Source organism: Anolis sagrei, chromosome 8 (assembly GCF_037176765.1).
Source record: "Anolis sagrei isolate rAnoSag1 chromosome 8, rAnoSag1.mat, whole genome shotgun sequence".
In the NCBI taxonomy this organism is placed as follows: Eukaryota; Metazoa; Chordata; class Lepidosauria; order Squamata; family Dactyloidae; genus Anolis; species Anolis sagrei.
This window is the reverse complement of record NC_090028.1, coordinates 14,566,352-14,580,737: the sequence shown is the minus strand read 5'-3', so window position 1 is coordinate 14,580,737 and position 14,386 is coordinate 14,566,352. Positions and strand designations below refer to the sequence as shown.

Sequence of the window (14,386 nt, the reverse complement as noted above, 5' to 3'; positions counted from 1 at the left end):
GAAGAAGAGAAGGCTGAGAGGAGATATGATAGCCATGTATAAATATGTGAGAGGAAGCCACAGGGAGGAGGGAGCAAGCTTGTTTTCTGCTTCCTTGGAGACTAGGACGCGGAACAATGGCTTCAAACTACAAGAGAGGAGATTCCATCTGAACATTAGGAAGAACTTCCTGACTGTGAGAGCCGTTCAGCAGTGGAACTCTCTGCCCCGGAGTGTGGTGGAGGCTCCTTCTTTGGAAGCTTTTAAGCAGAGGCTGGATGGCCATTTGTCAGGGGTGATTTGAATGCAATATTCCTGCTTCTTGGCAGGGGGTTGGACTGGATGGCCCATGAGGTCTCTTCCAACTCTTTGATTCTATGATTCTATGAAATATGTGAGAGGAAGTCACAGGGAGGAGGGAGCAAGCTTGTTTTCTGCTTCCCTGGAGACTAGGACAAGGAACAATGGCTTCAAACTACAAGAGAGGAGATTCCATCTGAACATGAGGAAGAACTTCCTGACTGTGAGAGCCGTTCAGCAGTGGAACTCTCTGCCCCAGAGTGTGGTGGAGGCTCCTTCTTTGGAAGCTTTTAAACAGAGGCTGGATGGCCTCAAAGTTCTGTCATTGGAATATAAGTCCTCCCTTGTGGGAAAGCTTGATTCTACAACTCCTGCTAAAATGAGCCCTCCTCCGTAAATTACCTGCTTCCCTACCTGCTTCCCTAAAAACTCTATCTCGCCCGAGTTTTTAATTAGTTTTAATCAGTTTGTCCTTTTCATCACTACATGTAGCCCGCCCATTATTATTGTGCCTGTGCATATTTTTTATTTTTTTATTGTTATATATTCATATGTTTTATGTAACTATGATGTTATTGTTTATTGTTGTGTTTTTGATTTTTCTTTATTGTAATTGTCATTTGGGCTTGGCCTCATGTAAGCCGCTCCGAGTCCCCATTGGGGAGATGGTGGCAGGGTAATAAATAAAGATTATTATTATTATTATTATTATTATTATTATTATTACCTGTCGGGGTGTTTTGAATGCAATATTCCTGCTTCTTGGCAGGGGGTTGGACTGGATGGCCCATGAGGTCTCTTCCGACTCTTTGATTCTATGATTCCGATTCTAAGTTGGTGAAAAAAAATTTTTGTTGTGTCAGGAGCGTTGGTTCTGGTGTGAGAGAATTGGCCGTCTGCAAGGATGTTGCCCAGGGGACGCCCAGATGATTTGATGTTTTATCATCCTTGTGGGAGGCTTCTCTCGTGTCTCCGCATAAGGAGCTGGAGCTGATAGAGGGAGCTCATCCACCTCTCCCCGGATTCAAACCTGCGACCTGTCGGTCTTCAGTCCTGCCGGCGCAGGGGTTTAACCCACTGCGCCACCAGGGGCTCCAAGTTGATGATAATTCCATGTCTCTTTCCAATGGGACGCCGGGGTGCCTCAGCTGACAGGCCCTATAGATTTCCTTACACAAAGTTCTGCTGAGGCTTTGAATGCAATATTCCTGCTTCTTGGCAGGGGGTTGGACTGGATGGCCCATGAGGTCTCTTCCAACTCTATGATTCTATGATTCTGATTCTAAGTTGGTGAATGACCCAATGGGAGAGGTGTAACCTGGATTATTACAGGTGAGAAAACATTTGGCCCAGTGTTACATGAGGTCCAAATTCAGTTCCTAATATCTCAAATCACTGTTGGGAAATGCTCCCCTCTATAATTCCATATTGGATCTTTTATTAAGTCCCTGTATTAAGAAACCGTTTGTAATAGTTTCTAACCTTTGCCGGCTAGGCCGAAGCCTGAGAGTTAGTGGGCTGGGTCTCCATCTTGGTATAGGCAAGGAGGCAGGGGAGGAGTCAGCCAACTCCTGATTGGTTTAAGCACCAATGGGAGGAGTTGGGTAAGAGTGAAAAAGGCTATCACTTCTGACAGGAAAGGGACAAGGGTTTAACGAACAGAGAGCAAGATTCTAACAGAGCAGGGAGAAGGATTTTAACAGAGAAGGGGGATTTAGACAGGGAGAAGGAAGCTTTTGAGTGAGTCAAGCTGTTAGGGAATAAGAAAGGGACAAGGGCTTCAGTATTACTGTACTAGGAGAGTCAGTGAGAAGACTTGTCAACTTGTATTAATAGAGAGTACAAGTGAGCTTATTGCCCTATAGTGGAGAGTAGACTGGAGAAAGTCTGGTTACTCTGTAAGACAGTCAGGGGGACTGATCTTAGAAACACAGTGTTTCAAAGGGTTGAATAGTGTGAAGAAGATATCTCACTTCAAATAAAAGCTACTCCGTCTGTAGAAACCTTATGTCTAGTAAGCCTGAGCCTCAGTAACAGAAATACGCGTGTGTACCTCTCATTTTATGAGTTGTCATCTTCTTGAAGTTCAATAAACCTGTTATTAGTTCATCTTTAACTGGTGTCTGCCTTGGTCTGTCATACTTAGTGAAACCAAGTCAATCTATTAGGGCTGGGCGGTTTCGTTCATTAATTTCGTAATTCGTTATTAATTCGTTATTTTTTTTTGATAACGAAGCGATATTGAACCATTCAGGAGCAACTAAAAAACGAAACGAATTTTTCCAATTCGTTTCATAATTGTTTCGAAATTGTTTCGTAATTGTTTCGAAATTGTTTCGTTATTATTTCGTTATTATTTCCGTATGTCTGGTGCAGTTTTATAATCGTTGTTTGTTTTATCAGTGATAAAAAAAATTATCACACCAACAGTCAACAACAGAGGGAGAGGGAAGCTTCAGAAGTTCCCCCTGTCCCATTTGGAGGGTTTTTTAGCGTATTACGCAATTGCGTCTGCCATTAACGAATCGATTCGTTATTGTTTCGAAATTGTTTCGTAATTTCCGAAATTTCGTAAATATCGAACTTTTTAAAAGAAAAATTTTGGAATTCTTTTAAATAACGAAACGCAAAACCCCCCTAAAAACGAATCGAATTTAGAAACAAAATTTTCCGTGGTTGGACAGCCCTACAATCTACATCTCTTTATAGTCCAGTCAGCAAGCAAAGGAGCCCAAAAAGAAGAAACTGAAGTCTGGGTGCATATTACCTCGAATATATTCACACCTTTGTTTCCTCAAACAGTAAAATTGAGGTGGTGGCGGCAAAAATCTACCAGTATCATCGGTCTCTCACACCATTAGTCATTCCCTCACGCAAATTCCTGTCATACAAGGTGATCGGTCAGCGTTCTCTAATACAGTGGAGTCAGGGTGGGATAGAAAGGTTTCCCCCCTGTCACACAGGTGCGATTAAGGGATACCTCGCCTTTCGTTCTTTATTACACCATTCTTGTTCAAAGTAGAATAATGATATGAATAAGTCATGTAGGCAAAAGCTACAGATCTTTAGCTATTTTTTCCAACTTAGATTGCACAGTTTTTTTCTCTCTCCCCCCTAATCATCTCTGTGGGCAAAGGCAGCAAGCAAACAACGGAATAACTGTGTTCTCTCCGTTCTCTCTCCATTTCTCTCACACACACATACACATACACACATGAAAAAGCGAGATCAAAGAAACCCTGCAGTCTATTGAAATACAATTGCTTCCAAATCACATTGTGATGCTCCATGCTTGAAAGAATGGGTCACTCAGTTTTCTTGCAGGGAAGCTACTGCTAATGAAAGGAACAATGCAAAGATTAGTGCTACCAACCGTGCAGAAGCAACACCACTTTCAGTTTAATTGTGGCAAACAAAGCAAATAGGAAAGAAGGGCAACCAAGTGATGCAATGAAGCTGGGGGGCAGGGGGAGCAGAACAGGAGGTATAGATGGGAGTTGTCCATGATCATAACAGTGTGTTGAGCCCAAACGTACAATTACGGAACCTTGTCCAAAATTTAGGACTGCCTTGCAATTCATCTCACCCCCTGTGTGAAAGTAATAATTTATTTTATTTATTTACTAGCTGTACCCGCCACACGTTGCTGTGGCCAACCTTGCCTCCCTCTTTCTCTTCTTTCTTTCTCTCCTTCCTTCCCTCTCTCTTTCCTTCCTTCCCTCTTTTTCTTTCCCTTCTTCTTTCTTCCTTCTCTACCTGTTTCCTTTCTTGCTTCCTTTGCTCTTTGCTTCCATGCTTCCTTGTCTCTTTCCTTCCTTCCTTCCTTCCTTCCTTCCCTCCCTCTTTTTCTCTTTTGTTCCTTCTCTCCTTCTTTCCCTCTTTCACTTTTTTATTTCATTCCTTTCCTCCTTCTCTCCTTCCTTCCTTCCTTCCTTCCTTCCTTCTCTACCCATCTTTCTCTCCTTCCCTCCTTCTTTCCCCTCTTTCTCTCCCTCCTTCTCTCATTCCTTCCTTCTTTACCTTTCTTTCTTTCCTTCTCTCCTTCCCTCCTTCTTTCCCTCTTTCTCCCCCTCCTTCTCTCCTTCCTTCTTTCTCTACCCTTCTTTCTTTCCTTCCTTCTCTCCTTCCCTCTTTCTCCCCCTCCTTCTCTTCTTCCCTCCTTCCTTCTCTACCCTCCTTCTTTCTTCCTTCTCTACCTGTTTCTTTTCTTGCTTCCTTTGCTCGTTGGTTCCATCCTTCCTTGTCTCTTTCCTTCCCTCCCTCCCTCCCTCTTTTTCTCTTTTGTTCCTTCTCTCCTCCCTTCCCTCTTTCACTTTTTTATTTCATTCTCTTCCTCCTTCTCTCCTTCCTTCCTTCTCTACCCTTCTTTCTTTCCTTCTTTCTCTCCTTCCCTCCTTCTTTCCCTTCTTCTTTTCCTTTTCCTCTTCCTCCTTTTCTCCTTCCTTCCTTCTCTACCTTTCCTTCTTTCCTTCTCTCCTTCTTTCCCTCTTTCTCCCCCTCCTTCTCTCCTTCCTTCCTCCTCTACCCTTCTTTTTTCCTTCCTTCTCTCCTTCCCTCTTTCTCCCCCTCTTTCTCTTCTTCCTTCCTTCTCTACCCTTCTTCTTTCTTCCTTCTCTACCTGTTTCTTTTCTTGCTTTCTTTGCTCTTTCCTTCCATCCTTCCTTGTCTCTTTCCTTCCTTCCCTCCCTCCCTCTTTTTCTCTTTTGTTCCTTCTCTCCTCCCTTCCCTCTTTCACTTTTTTATTTCATTCTCTTCCTCCCTCTCTCCTTCCTTCCTTCTCTACCTTTCTTTCTTTCCTTCTTTCTCTCCTTCCCTCCTTCTTTCCCTCTTTCTCTCCCTCCTTCTCTCCTTCCTTCCTTCTCTACTTTTCTTTCTTTCCTTCTCTCCTTCCCTCCTTCTTTCCCTCTTTCTCCCCCTCCTTCTCTCCTTCCTTCCTCCTCTACCCTTCTTTTTTCCTTCCTTCTCTCCTTCCCTCTTTCTCCCCCTCTTTCTCTTCTTCCTTCCTTCTCTACCCTTCTTCTTTCTTCCTTCTCTACCTGTTTCTTTTCTTGCTTTCTTTGCTCTTTGCTTCCATCCTTCCTTGTCTCTTTCCTTCCTTCCCTCCCTCCCTCCCTCTTTTTCTCTTTTGTTCCTTCTCTCCTCCCTTCCCTCTTTCACTTTTTTATTTTATTCTCTTCCTCCTTCTCTCCTTCTTTCCTTCTCTAACTTTCTTTCTTTCCTTCTTTCTCTCCTTCCCTCCTTCTTTCCCCTCTTCTTTCCCTCTTTCTCTCCCTCCTTCTCTCCTTCCTTCCTTCTCTACCTTTCTTTCTTTCCTTCTCTCCTTCCCTCCTTCTTTCCCTCTTTCTCCCCCTCCTTCTCTCCTTCCTTCCTTCTCTATCATACTTTCTTTCCTTCCTTCTCTCCTTCCCTCTTTCTCCCTCTCCTTCCTTCCTTCCTTCCTTCCTTCTCCACCCTTCTTTTTTCCTTCCTTCTCTCCTTCCCTCCTTCTTTCTCTTCTTCTCTCCCTCCTTCTCTCCTTCCTTCCTTCTCTACTCTTTTCTTTCTTACCTTCTCTCCTTCTGTTCTTCTCTCCATTCTTTTCTCCTTAATTCCTTCCTTCCTACCTACCTACCTCCTTTCTGTGTATGTGTTTTGTGTGTATATATGCATATATGTGTGTATGTGTGTTTCGTAAATATATGTGGGTTTGCGCGTGCGTTGTAATGTATTTTGGGGGGTCTTGGCTTTTTATGTCCCTTCTGCTGTGTTTTTATGAGTGATGGTCACTTGTTGGCCTGAGAGGTGTTTTGTGTCAAAATTTTGTGTCAACTGGTCCAGTGGTTTTTGAATTATGTTAATCCCACAAACGAGGATTAAATTTTTATTTATATAGACTATACTTGTATACCACCTTTTTCAGCCTTATCAGCGACTCAAGGCGGTTTGCAACAAGTCAGTACACATAACAACAAAATACAAATTGGACATTGAAACAGTATAAAACCGCAATAGTAGCAGTAAAAACAATAAAAGCCAACATCATTATCACCAGCGTCTCATAGTTAAATAACGTTGTCCAAGTTCCATTGTTGGTGATTCCATTTCCTATGTTAGTCACTCTGCATTTGGAAACACTTGCTCATATAACCATGTCTTAACTTGTCTCCGAAACGTTAAGAGTGAGGGAGCCGATCTAATCTCCTTAGGGAGGGCGTTCCATAGCTGAGGGGCCACCACTGAGAAGGCCCTGTCTCTCTTCCCCGCCAAACATACTTGTAATGAGGGCAGGATTGAGAGAAGAGCCTCCCCAGACAATCTTAAAATCCTAGATGGTTCATAAGGGGAGATGCGTTCAGACAGGTAAATTGGACCAGAACCGTTTAGGGCTTTATAGGTCCTGGAACGTAACCCACGAAAAGTGAGGGAACACTGTACATCTAAGACTTCTTACCTGCAAAACATGCAAGCAACCCTGAGCTACAGCCTCCTCCCTGATCCTTTTCAAAGAATTGCTAACAACTTCCCATTAATAATAGTGCCAGAAAATCTTTTTCAGCCCAAAGCCAAAGTGAATGTTACCAAGAACAACAGGATCTATATAGCAACTGGCAGTGGGTCTGTTTTCCCCAACACACAGTGAGATTCAACAGTAGGCTTGTAGAGCATAAGTCTTCGCTAAAACAGAACCTATCTCATTTGTAACTTGGGGACTGCCTGTAAATGGTTTTGATTTATGGCAATCTTATGAATGAGACACCCTGTTAGAAACAGAGCCCTCAAACAGAGCCCTCTGGCTGCCGTTTATTTTCAGGACCCAATTCTAAGTATAAGTTATCACCTATAAAGCCCTAAATGGTTTGGGACCCGCCTACCTTCGTGAATGTATCTCTCTCCATGAACCAATCCAGGCCCTTCAATCTTTGGGGGAGGCCCTCTTTTTGCCCCTGCCAGTCTCACAAGCTCATCTTGTGGGCATAAGGGAGAGAGCCTTCTCCTCTGTGGCTCCCTGACTCTGGAACTCACTACCTGGAGAGATGAAGAAAGCCCCTATACTAGAAACCTTTAAAAAGGACCTTAAAACCTGGCTCTTCTGCTGCGCCTTTGGCGAGTAGGTGCACAACATGACACTACTGCTCCCCTCAACGCTTCTGTCACTGGAGTACATGCCCCCCTAATGGGAAGTTTAGTTTCACAACCCTGTGTTTCTTTATGAGCTCCCTCCAAATAACTTGCTCCTATTCTTATCTCATTTGAGTTTTTTAACATTTTATCCTGCACATGTGGCCCGCCCACTGTCACTGTGATTGTTTTTATTGGAATGTTATTTTGTTATTGTATTCATATGGGTATTTTTGTGATTTTGATACTGTTGCTTGTTGCTTATGTTTTGGTTTTATTTTGCTGTAATATGTTGTCCAGGCTTGGCCTCACGTAAGCCACCCCGAGTCCCCATTGGGGAGATGGTGACGGGATATAAATAAAGATGATGATGATTATTATTATTATTATTATTATTAAAGTCCTATTCTTTTAAAACAATTCTTGACGGTTGTCTCCATTTTCACTTATGATTGAGCCAAAGTATAGATTTTTAAAAACTTTTTCAGAGGGAAGTGGCAGCCAATAGTGAAAGGACCAAGGCGGAGACATCTCCAGCTCAACACCTGTTTGGGTATCAGCCAGCACGTCAATGACTTAAATCCATACATAGTTTTCTAAGATCCACAGAGACACTCGCTGGAACACCTCAGCAAGCGAGAGTCCAAAAGTGGCAGGCTCAAACCCGGAACCTCAACCAATGGCTGATACCAAATGAGAAACTCCCCCCAGGGCACACAGAGGACTGGGCGACTTGGAAGGCGCTGAACAGACTGCGCTCTGGCACCACAAGATGCAGAGCCAACCTTCAGAAATGGGGCTACAAAGTGGAATCCTCGACATGTGAGTGTGGAAAGGAGCAAACCACTGACCACCTGCTGCAATGCAACCTGAGCCCAGCCACATGCACAATGGAGGACCTTCTTGCAGCAACACCAGGAGCACTCCAAGTGACCAGATACTGGTCAAAGGACATTTAATCAACTACCAAACTCACACATTTTGTATTTTCTCTATTTGCTTGCTTTGTTCTGTTCGAAATGTAATATAATTGACTGGCTGCCCTGACACGAGAAATAAATAAAATCATTTATTTTAAAGATAAGTAAATCACCTGTGGTCATTATTTTTGTTTTTGTATATGGTAAGTAATGGTGATTCAGTGATAGACCCTTTCTGTCTGTATTCCAGACTGGTTATGGACTCGTTGATGGCTGATAGCTCCCATGTCAGTGGAATGCTGAACCCTCCAGGTTTTAGACTGAAGTTCAAAGGAGCTATCCAAAGTTCTGAACACAAAGCAAATAATGAATGCTTTTAGCAATTTTCATCTTGCTGTGAGAAAGATTTAGAAGCTATGCAGTTTTCAAAGCCTGTTTGCAATTTGGTACTTATTCTTTGTTGTTTTGGATCAAAAACAGCACTTTCTATGCAGGAAACAATATTGGTACTGGGGTGCAGAGTGGTTTCTGGGCTGTATGTCTATATTCTAGCAGCATTTTCTCCTGATGTTTTGCAACCCCATCCAGCACAGGTTGCCACCCTATACCCCAATCTGGCTTACGATTGACCAGGAGGACCTCTGTCTTGTTCGGATTGACCCTCAGCTTATTCATCCTCATATGATTCTCTCCCCCCCCCACCCCCCACCCCCCAGCAGCCTCCTCCTTGCCCCCTCTGCTCCTCCATGCCTCAAAGGGTCCCTTCCTCGCCAGGCTAGGCTCCCAAGCCTGGCACTCAGCCTGGCGAGGAAGGAGCACGGAGCAGCGGAGGGGGAAACTGCTGCCACCACGGCCCTCTTCGTGCCTCAAAGGCATGGGCCAGCTTCAGTCCTCCATGTGTTTTGGACTTCCACAATTCCAAACAGCCAGTAGGAAGTTCAAAATACCTGGAGGGCCAATATTTGCCTATATATATATATATATATATATATATATATATATATATATATATATTAGGCCTGGGTAACAACGCAAAAATTTGTTTCTAAAATCGATTTGTATTTGGGGTTTTTTTTTGTTTTGATATTTAAAATAATTACAAAATTTTCCTTTTAAAAAGTTCGATATTTACGAAATTTCGTAAATGGTAAAAAATTAACGAATCGATTTCCGAAACAATAACGAATCGATTCGTTAATGGCGGACGCGACCGCGAAATACGCTAAAAAACCTCCAAAAACTTCTGAAGCTTCCCTCTCCCTCTGTTCTTGACTGTTGGTGTGATATTATAATTTTTTTCACTAATTAAACCATAAAACTGGCCCAGACATGCGGAAATAATAACGAAACGACCTCAGAACAATAACGAAACGAATACAATAACGAAATACGAAGCATTTACAAAACGTGTTTAAAAATTCGTTTTTTTAATGATTGCTCCAGAATGGTTCGTTATCGTTTTGTAATTGGAAAAATTAACGAATTATTAACGAATTACGAATTAACGAAACGAAACCGCCCAGGCCTAATATATATATATATGCTCTGTGCATAATGAGTACCTTAAAAACAAAAAAAACTACTGGGCCAAATGATCCCAAATTTGGCTACAAAACTCCTCAAAATCCAAGGAGTGACCATCACTGGAAAAAAAAACCCCACAAAAATATCTTTAAATTCAATATATTACTATATTAAATAGACTCATAGAATAGAATTAGAAGGGACTCTACCATAGTATTGCGGGAGGACAGGAAGGAAGGAGAGAAGAAAGGAGGGAGGGAAAAAGGGAAGGAATGTACGAGGGAAAGGGGGAAGGAAAGAGAGAAGGAGGGAGGGAAAGAAGGAAGGAGGGAAGGAAGGGAGAGAAAGAGGTACAGAAGGAAGAATACAAAGTAGAAAGGAAAGAAAAGGGGGAGGAAAGGCAGGAAAGAAGTAAAGAATGAAGGAAGGAGAAAAGGAAATAAATAGTGAAAGAAGGAAGGAAACAGGAAGGGAAGAAAGGAGACAAAGGAAGAAGTAGAGAAAGGAGAAGGGAAGGAAGGAAAGAGAAAAGGAAAGATGAAACCAAAGAGCAAAAGAAGGAATGAAAAAAAGAGGTAGAGAAGGAAGAAAGGAGAGGAAGGGGAAGAAAAAGGGGGGGGGGGAATAGGTAGGTACTAGGCTTGGGCGGTTTCGTTCGTTAATTTCGTAATTCGTTATTAATTCGTATTTAAATTAGCTTACGATCCAATATTGAGCCATGCAGGAATAGTGTGAGGAGTAAATTAGATTCGAAACAATTTTTTCAATTTATTTCGTAATTATTTCGTTATTATTTCGTAATTATTTTCGCATGTCTGGTGCAAGTTTTATAGTTGTTGTTTTATCACACCAACAGTCAACAACAGAGGGAGAGGGAAGCTTTAGAAGTTCCCCCTGTCCCATTTGGAGGTTTTTTTAGCATATTGCGCAATTGTGTCCGCCATTAACGAATCAATTCATAATTATACAAAATTTCGTATATTTCGAAATTTTTAAAAGGAAAATTTCGGAATTCTTTAAAAAAACGAAACGCGATGGACCCCAAAAAACAAAACGAGTTTAGAAACAAATTTTCCGTTGTTACCCAAGCCTAGTAGGTACCGCTCTTTCATAATAGTCCAGATATCTACCTCTACTTCAAAAATACTTACTATAGGCCACAGCAACGCGTGGCAGGGCACAGCTGGTATATATATAATTTTTCAGTGATTAGTTGGGGGTGGGGGCACCAAAATTCTGTTTGCTTACACTTGAAAATTACCTGGGGCCATCCCTGCATGCAGTACAACATAATCTGGATTGCTGTGTGATTCCCAGCAATACTATAAAGCAAGTCCCAAAGTCTCACTATTCCAGATCCCACATATGTGGGATATGTGCTTGCAGAGCAAAAGAGCTGAGCTGAAGATACACAGTGATGCCAAATCCAACCAGAGCACATGTAGACACTCACACCCGAGGAACAGGGAATAGAGCGCCTGACATCTCAAAGCAATCTTTGTGCATAACAACTGAGATTCATGTTGCAAATATGGTTCGTATAAGTAAATATGCAGTAAAGGCAAAAGTAGGAACTGAGAGTATGCATATATTATGCATACCTATACCGCAGGAATGAGGAACGTATGGCCCTCCAGATGTTGTTGGCCAGCAACTCAAAGTAGCCTAAGGTGAGGGACAAGTTGTCGTCCAACACATTTCCTCTCCCTGATGCTGACACATAGGCGGAATCTGGAGCACTTCCAGTCAAGTATACACTTTTGCATACATATGCTGTACATTCTGGTTGCACAAAAGACACTAACATCTGCTCTCAATGTATTTTCATTAAGTCTGCCTCTCCAATACCAATTTGAAAATAGCTACTGGTTGAGCATGGAACAATATCTGGTAACTAAAGCTCTCTTATTGGAACAATTGAAAGAGTAAGGATGTTGATAGCTACCATATACTTGTATATGTGGGCCTTATGTATAAGCCAAGGGCGGGTTTGCAGGCCAAAATTATGGATTTTGTTATGACCTGTCGATAAGACAAAGTTGTTCTCAACTTATACATGAGGTCAACTTGTACATGCATATAGTATAAACAGTATGTAAACATTGTCTTCTGAACTGTGATTATATAATTCAGGCCTTCCCATCGCAGAAATGTCTAATGGACAAGGGCCCAAACAACTCTAAACAGGGGAATGTGGCACGCTTACTCCCAAACCAAAGCAAATGTATGGAAACTAGATTATATGTAAGGAGACAGTACACACTTACCAAGCCTATGCATGTAGATAGGGCAACCGAAGAAGAGCTGTAGTTCCTTATAAATCCTTGATAGAAACACTGCTCGATTTCATGTTCTTTAGAATCTGTAATTCCATCTTTCCCAAGCACCTGAACCATCAAATTGCTGCTAAAAAAGACAGAGGGTTCAAGCTCCAAGTGCAGTTCCTGTCCAAATGCTGAAAATCTGTAGTGCAAGGAATTCCTTGAGCTTGGAGCAGTCCTCTTTTTCCTCGTGCTGTGCAAAACATTGTGCGAAATGTATGATCCGCTGGAGTCCACCTCGACGGGGGTGACAAAGATGTAATCTGGAAGGAGAAAGTGTTGAGTTAGCCATACACGGACATTAGTCAAGGGTGGGAGGGCTGTTTGTCGGTTTGTGTAAAGCAGTGATTCTCAACTTGTGGGTCCCCAGGTGTTTTGGTCTACAACTCCCAGAAATACCAGCCAGTTTACAAGCTGTGAAGATTTCTGGAAGTTGAAGGCCAAAACATCTGGGGACCCACAGTTTGAGAACCACTGGCTTAAAGGATAAATCTCTGTGAGGCATGGTTTTCCTTTTAAAAAATCAGGTTTATCAGCTATGGTGTTGGAGGAAAGTTCTGAGAGTGTCTTGGACTGCGAGAAGATCCAACCAGTCCATCCTCCTGGAAATAAAGCCCGACTGCTCATTGGAGGGAAGGATACTAGAGGCAAAGTTGAAGTACTTTGGCCACATCATGAGGAGACAGCAAAGCCTAGAGAAGACAATGATGATGGGGAAAGTGGAAGGTAAAAGGAAGAGGGGCCGACCAAGGGCAAGATGGATGGATGGCATCCTTGAAGTGACTGGACTGACCTTGAAGGAGCTGGGGGTGGTGACGGCCGACAGGGAGTTCTGGCGTGGGCTGGTCCATGAGGTCACGAAGAGTCGGAGACGACTGAATGAATGAACAACAACAACAACCCTTTTGGGACTAATGTTGGAGAGTGGTCCCTGGTCAAAGTGGTCCCTGGTAAAAAAAAAAGTTGGGAACCACTGGTCTATGTTGATACAGCTATGCATCCATAAATATTTCCGAAGCAATTTCAGCTGGTAAAAAACAAGGATCATAAAACAGGACTTCTTTTCCCTCTCCTCTCTTGTCACAAGCTGGAATGTGTCCAGAGGACAGCGACTAAAATTATAAAAGGTCTGGAGAACAAGCCCTATGAGGAGCGACTAAAGGAGCTGGGCCTGTTTAGCCTGAAGAAGAGAAGGCTGAGAGGGGATATGATAGCCATGTATAAATATGTGAGAGGAAGCCACAGGGAGGAGGAGGGAGCAAGCTTGTTTTCTGCTTCCTTGGAGACTAGGACGCGGAACAATGGCTTCAAACTACAAGAGAGGAGATTCCATCTGAACATGAGGAAGAACTTCCTGACTGTGAGCACCGTTCAGCAGTGGAACTCTCTGCCCCGGAGTGTGGTGGAGGCTCCTTCTTTGGAAGCTTTTAAACAGAGGCTGGATGGCCATCTGTCAGGGGTGATTTGAATGCAATATTCCTGCTTCTTGGCAGGGGGTTGGACTGGATGGCCCATGAGGTCTCTTCCAACTCTTTGATTCTATGATTCTATGATTCACACCAGGAGAGAAAGACTGGCATAGCTGTGAAATTTCCCACAGTCGTCTTGGTGAGGACATCTATCATCAGGAAGATGTCTGTTCTTCTTCCATTGTCCTTTCCATTAATTGATGACAAATGGGTTGTATGTTTTTATTACATTTCCCTAGCTCCCTGCCTCTTGTAAAGCAGCAGAAAGATGACTGGAGCAGCAAGAGGAAGACCAGCACAATTTGTTCAATGGGATTAAAGGATTAAATTGTTAGAGTCTCAAAAGACTCTGGCATTATTCCGTCCTCCACACCCTTGGATCCCAATGCATGCTAGCGTAGCGAGGTGGGGGTTCAACTGAAACTAAGCTCCTTTGGGGAAAGAGAACTTCATGCCTCTCTGTCTTAACATTGTAATCAAAACAATGTGTCATCTGATCAAACAACCCAATAAGTGTAATGAAGAGATAGAATCATAGAGTTGGGAGAGACCTTGTGGGCTATCCTGTCCAACTAGGGCTGGGCAACCACGGAAAATTTTGTTTCTAAACTCGATTCGTTTTTAGGGGGTTTTTGCGTTTCGATTTTTGAAAGAATTCCGAAATTTTTCTTTAAAAAAGTTCGATATTTACGAAATTACGAAACAATTACGAAACAATTACGAATCGATTCGTTAATGGCGGACGCGACCACGCAATACGCTAAAAAAACCTCCA

The 14,386-nt window shown here is 42.7% G+C and overlaps 1 protein-coding gene across 1 annotated transcript in view; it reads right to left on the bottom strand.

Moving 5' to 3' along the window:
* Positions 1-14,386, bottom strand: part of ADAMTS18 (ADAM metallopeptidase with thrombospondin type 1 motif 18) — a 219,583-nt gene that overhangs the window by 195,862 nt on the left and 9,335 nt on the right. The window contains exon 3 of the mRNA XM_067471038.1: positions 12,089-12,405. Within this exon, the coding sequence (XP_067327139.1) occupies positions 12,089-12,405 (317 nt within the window). The remainder of the gene's footprint in view (positions 1-12,088; positions 12,406-14,386) is intronic.